Here is a 7,023-nt window from a genome sequence, read left to right on the forward strand (position 1 = left end):
ATCGCGTACGTTTGGGGCGAACGTGATATGTGTCTGTGACATTAAACTCGGTACGTCACAAGACGTATACGATTAAATAATGTAGGAGGAATACGTCGGAAACACTCTAAACGACAATAATATGCCGATTTACGGTTTCGTAGCGAATCGTAAATTATCTTAAACGACGTGTGTATAGTCATTACGCCAATCTCTAAAACGGTTTAAGTGCATGAATTCGGTCAGTTTACAACTCAACGGTAGTCGATAGATGATTGGATAGGTCCCCGTCGTTAGTAGGAGTAACTGAACTCTGTTCCGGCGTATCCGGCACTCCATAAGTCCATTCCCATGCTCCGGCCGTGTCGGCGTGCGCACAAGTAGGATCCGTCCGGTAGACAGAAATATCATATCATGCATTTTAAAGAAACATTCACTTATCCGGCTGGGCAGACGACCGACATCATGACAATCTCAGGCAAGAAAGTATCGTTCTACTACTCCTTCGATTCCGGACGGTTTGCCCTGATTACAAATCCGACAAGTGAACGATGACCGTGCCGGGCCCGTACCTATCCCGGTTTTGTCGAAACTCATGCCAAAATTTACATTTATAAATTTATTATGTCAAAATTTGAACTTAAATACTTGAAAAATTCGTGCCTTTGTTTTATTTATATTTTTTAATATTTTCAAACTACTATATTGTAATAACGCGTGAAGATCCTTATATTAAATTTTCAAGTTTTTTTTGATAAACGAATAACAATTTTATTGACGTTTATGGAAAATTAAAATTAAAAAAATTTAAAATTTAAAATATCTGGGAACAACTTAAAACGAATCAAAATATTTTGAAAATTTTATCGAACATAGACAATTATAAAATAAACATTTAATGCAAATTTCCTACGGTTATTTGTTTTTTAATTACAGCAAAATAAGAAAATTATATCATGAGGAATCTAATATCCATGAATATCTGATGCCGTAAGGTTTTAAATTTCATAAGGTCATAAAAATTTAATTTGACTTTCTGGTATACCTACATATATTTTAGTTAAATGTTGACAAACTTATCAGAAATCTTGTATTAAATTTTTAATTTTAAAAATGAAAAGACATTTCTTTATGAACTTCTAACTCAAAATAATTTGCAAATTTTCGTGATTTTGACAAATATTGTTGAAATTTTAACTTAAGGCACTCATAAAAAAATTATTGTGCATTTACTAATTTTTTTTTTTTAATTTCCAATAATAACAGCTTATGGGAACATTGTATTAAAAATTGGTTTTGTAAAAATTCCCGATTTTCCTTTTTTTTCCTAGCGCTTTTGAAAATTACTGGAAATTTTAAATTTTGAGCTTCTATAGGCAGTAGCTAGATTTAATTTAAAAGATACTTATTAAGTTGAAAATAGCATTATTTCAACTTAGACTACTATCGTGTACACAAAAACACAAAAATAAACACAAATTATTATTGTTTAAACGGGATTATACAAGTCCTTATTGGTTTAAATTACGGATGAAAATGAGTGCTTAACGAGCCTCAGAAATTATTAAACCTTTAACTTTTGTTTCGGTAACATCATTTTTTCAGCTTTTATTAAAATATTTGTGAGTTTACTTTTAATTTTTTGTGTTGAATTAATATGGATTCAGAAAAACTTATTGAAATAGTTCGGACTCATTCCGGTCTATATGACTTGGGTGATCCAAAATATAGCGATGCGACTCATAAAGATAAACTTTGGAAAGCTATAGGTGACGAAATGAATCAACCAGGTAATTATTTATTTTATTTGAATACATTTTTTTTTTAACTTTTCATTTATTAAAAAAGATAAAGTTTAAGTTACCTATAACTAAAGCGCGGATTTTTATGCACTAAAAAGTACCAATATATGCCATATATTTTATAACATGCAGTAAAAATCATAAAAATATGCAACAAATACGCAAAAATTATGCGATAAGTATATGAAAGAACATTTTAATTATTATTATGACAAATTTTTACAATATTAATATATATTTAAATATTGTAAAAAAGGTATTAATTAATTTAAATATGAATATATTTATTTAAATTTTATCATAGTTAAATAGTAATAGACGATAGTAATAGGTTACTTAAATTAATAAAAATCTTAAAGTATGAAAAAGGAAAAAATATACAATTGTATATAAATCTGCGCTCTACCTTTAACTATTGTAGGTATAATTATATTGTACACATTTATTTACCTATAAAAATTATGTGTCAAATAATTTAACTTAAGCATATTATTTAAAATTGTTTGATTTTGTTATGTAAGTAGACAAACCTATTACAGCTTTAAAAATGTGATAGGTACCTTAATTTTAGGACTATAATTATGAATTTATAGTATTTTGTTGTTTTTTTTTTATTATTAGTAGACCAGCACTAATATTTCATCAAAAACTAAAATAATATTCATTATCACTAATTATTAATTCTTTTTTGGTACTTTTGTATTTTTAGTCTTTGCATTTATTTTTTGTTAATTCATACAATCATACGTGTATACTTACGACACCTTTGACGTACATTTTAAAATTATATTAAAAAATATTTTTGTTTGTTTTTTTTGTAAGCTGATAACTTATAAGTTACAACATACTCTTGCTATATACACATTTAAACACATTATATGCAGTATTTGTTTATTATAAATTCACATTTTTTTTTATACACATTAAAGTATCGAGAACAATTTTTTTTAATAAAAACTATTAACTTAATTACTATGATTTTATTATTACCTATAATAACTAATGAATGAAAAAAAAAATGGATGCATTACATATTATTATGAATCTTACTTTTATACTACTTTATTTTGCCACGAAACTTCTCCAACAGAAGAATTAAAATATCTTTAAATATTTCTCTAACCTGGAATGCCTGTTGACTTGCATTTCCTCCTTGCATGGTTAAATATTGAAAAGTTGACGAATCTTCAGGATTGGTAATTTCACCTCGATTATATGTTACTTTGCCATCATTTATTTTTATAAAGTTGTATAAAACACAAGTCGCTAAAATTATATTATCTGCATTTTCCGGTTTTGCTTGAAGTCTCTAATTATATATTCTAAATTTTTGGGTTAAAATTCCAAATGCATTTTCTACAATTCTTCTTCCTCTACAATGACGATAATTGTAAATACGCTTTGAATGCTCATCGAGTTGTTTTCCTGGGTAAGGTCTCATCAAATATTCTTTTAGAGGGAATGCCTCGTCTCCTAATATTACAAATGGTGCAATATTTTGTTGTACCTGGAAGCGCAGTGCTTGGTGGCACATTCAGTTGTTTTCTTTCTAAACCTTTTCCTAATTTTGAGTGCATATAAATCCCACCGTCACTATTTCTGCCGTATGCACCAACATCGACCACAATAAAATTATAATGTGCATCTACAAGTGCCATAAGTACCACGGAAAATATTTTTTTATAATTAAAATATAGAGTTCCGCTTCTAGGTGGAGCCTGAATAACAACATGTTTGCCATCTAATGACCCAATACAATTTGGAAAATTCCAACAACTCCAGAACTCGTCTGTGATCTCTCTCCATTTGTTTTCGGTAGGTAGAGGCATTACTTCTGGCATTATTTTTTCTACTAATACTTTACAAGTATTTGTAACTATTTCATACACTGTTGAATGACCTAAACGATAACTAAATGATATGGTTTTAAAAGAATCTCCTGTTGCCAAAAATCTGAAATTTATTTTATAATTTTATAATTAGTTATGAATTATGATAATATAAAGACTATATAAGCTTGGATTTATTATAACTACAGAGAGCAGGGTCTTATTTTTTTTATAATTTGTGTTTTTATTCGATTAATTTTGAATAAGTTTAATTAAAAATTTCTTATTTACAACAAAATATATATATTTGTAAACTAATACATAAATAGTAATTTTCAATAACTTATATCCATAATAATAATGAATAGTAAATTATTAGTAGAACTGTGAATTTGTAGGAAAGTGAAATTTTTTAGTGATTATGAAATGTAGCTTTGTTGTAACATAATTCAAATTAAAAATCAATTTTTTAAATTCAAATCAATAAAATTTTTATCTTACAATTTTTTACATTTTTTGACGTTTTTAATTTTAAGTCATATTTTCCTTTTTGGTTCATGTTTCGGTATTCTTAATTAAATTCTGTCAATTAACTTCTTTGAAAATTTTTTTAAAAAATGGTTTAGACAAATAAAATTATTAAAGAATAAATCAACTTCAAAATCAAAATTCAAATTAAACCAATTTTTTATAATTTTTTTTTTTTAATAAATAAATAAATTAAATTAAAAAATATTTAAAGTGCATTTTATACTATATTTTTTTTTTTTATAATTTGTATATTTTATTGCATTTTTTTGATATTTTAAAGACATTTTAGTGCATTAAGTTCACAGCCCTAATTATTAGTGTACTTCGTTTTACATCCCTATAAGACCCTAAACCTAGTTATAGTACTACTTTTTTTTTATTTTAGGTACTGTGTGTAAAGCTAGGTGGTCAAATATAAGAGATCAATATAGAAAAGTCTTAAATAAAAAAAAGACTTCAAGTGGTCAAGCAACCAAAAAAATACTTAAATATAAATATGAAGACCAAATTAGTTTTTTAAAACATTATTTTCAAGAAAGACCAACTACTACAAACATTGAAAGTCGCAGTAATTCCGAAGATGAGGATGATTATGAAGTACCAGAATACGTTGGACTTCATAATATAAGCATTAACTCTGATAACAAAATTTCAAACGATACTGCAGATAATACAGTGCAGCATTCTACACCAATAGAACCACAACGGTGTATTCAACGTGGATTTCCTCGAATTGGCTCAGGCGGTATAAAAAAAAAAGGACCAAGAAACAGCCTCATCGACGTTGATGAGGTATATTTTAGAAAATAAAGAACGGGAAAAAGATGTTAAAAAAAGGACCATATTGATGCATTTTTAATGGAAATAGCGGCCACGATGAGGTCGTTTGATCCATACCATATTAATCTAGCTAAAACTAAGATTTTTACTGCTGTACAAGATATTGAAATACAACAAATAATAAATAACCAAAGTCAACATTCATACACTCCGTCATCACAAAATAATAATATCTGGACTTCAGCACACGTCCCTGAACCTAAAGTACATCAAAGTTATCCGCGTTTCATACAACAAAATATAACTGATGTTACTCCACGCGAGAGCAACAATGAGCAACCACACTACTTAAATATTGGTTAGTTTTAAATTTTAATCTGTTTATAGTAATTATGCTTAAAAATGTAAGTTTTATATATTTATGAATTGTTTTATTTATTTTATTTACATATATTACTACCATTATAATAACAATTGTTTATTAATTTTCACAAATTTAAAAATGTTCAAGGTTATTCTTTTTATTTTTAATATTAAGTATTATTATTATTATTTTAAAAATGTATTATCAGTCTTAAGATAGAAAGATATTTTTCAATATGGGTTCAATTTTTATTATTTATTATGTTTGATTGTAACGTATTTTTTGTTTTTATCAATATAAATTTTGATATTTTCTTTTAAATTTTATTAGGTATATATTAAAGTACAGTAAAATAATACTCAAATCGTTCACTGAATATTAATTTCTTACCTTAAACAAACAGCTAACCGATGCTTAGGTGGTATACATTTCCTGAAATTTGTATCTTGTTTTTGAATGTATTTTTCGATTTTTTTAAATAAGACATCGAAGCAGTACATGGACATTCTAAAATATTCATTGAATTTAGTTTCATCGTCTACAAGCTCCTTGTACAAAGTTTGGAACTCTCCTTCGTCATCTCGTTTCTTCCAAGCAGAATGAACCCAGTACCTACGAGGCTCTTGAGCTACTTGCTCATCCTCATCAAGCATTAATGCCATCATAGAAAGTTCTTTTACAGAAAAATCCATTTTGCTAATAATTAAATTAAAATTATTTTATCAATTTGTGTATTATTAGTTATTACGTGATTTAATTATTTATACTTACTTTAAAGTTTAAATATTGGTAAAATTTATAGTCAATTATTTGAATAACTATAATTTACAAATATGTAAAAAACTAAATAGTATGATTTTTAATTTATAAATTATGCTAATAATATTATTACACTAAAATATAATATATGACCACGTGGTTACAAATCTTGATCACAACTGACGACAAAGTTATAGGTACACCCGGACGGATTCCTGAATAATGTGAATGCTAACACTCGGGTTACCCGGACGTGCTGAAAAATAATACAACCCGGCCCGGAGCAGTGATATTACGTTGTTTATTGAATTTATTAATAATTATTGTAAAATGTTTCGTTAATAGTATTGTCAAACCATTTGAAAATCGAACTAACTACAAGAAATACATACGAAATGATATATCACATTAAAATTGTAAAACAAAATTATTCGGGTTTCGGGTTAACAGAATGTTTTACTGGGTTGTGGTTAATCTGGTGTTTAAAAATCATTCTGGTTATATGGGTTTTGGGTGTTTGATTTTAAGGGTTTTAGGTGTTACGTTTAGTTATCTGGAAAGACCTGTTTTTCCTGTACTGAAAAGCAAACATATAAAATAGTGACCACGGTCAAACTGAGTGAAACAACTGTATTGTCATCAATAGAATCTCAAACTATAATATAAATTGTATATCACTATTATGTAATTTGAATGTACAGACTGTTAGCAATAACTATAATTGGTTTTTATTTTAATTAGTTATATAATATAATAATCTATCTTTAATTTATTTAAAATGAATAATTGAATATTATCATGTAATTTAATGTCGTGTAGCATATATAGTATTATATATTTTGTCATCATCAATCAAGCAATATTATAAATGTGTGAGATCAAACATTTTTAAAATTTGAAAATATTTATGAGTAGTAGTGTGAGGATATCAAAATGAAAATAGCAAATAATAATGATCAGAATAAATGAAAAATGCAAA

General features: G+C 26.7%; 1 protein-coding gene across 1 annotated transcript; it reads right to left on the reverse strand.

Annotated features, from left to right (window-relative positions):
- Window positions 1-2,904: 2,904 nt before the first annotated feature.
- On the reverse strand, window positions 2,905-5,977 carry LOC112593467 (protein ALP1-like; the record flags this gene model as incomplete). The annotated part of the gene is made up of 4 exons (XM_025337860.1): window positions 5,676-5,977; window positions 3,337-3,734; window positions 3,142-3,254; window positions 2,905-3,090 (listed from the first exon to the last, which is right to left on the reverse strand). Coding segments are annotated over exons 1-4 (999 nt in total), but the record flags the coding sequence as incomplete, so codon positions are not given.
- Window positions 5,978-7,023: the final 1,046 nt, after the last annotated feature.

The sequence above is a fragment of the Melanaphis sacchari genome, unplaced genomic scaffold, assembly GCF_002803265.2.
Source record: "Melanaphis sacchari strain LSU unplaced genomic scaffold, SCAv2.0 Contig2070_pilon_pilon, whole genome shotgun sequence".
Lineage (NCBI taxonomy): Eukaryota > Metazoa > Arthropoda > Insecta > Hemiptera > Aphididae > Melanaphis > Melanaphis sacchari.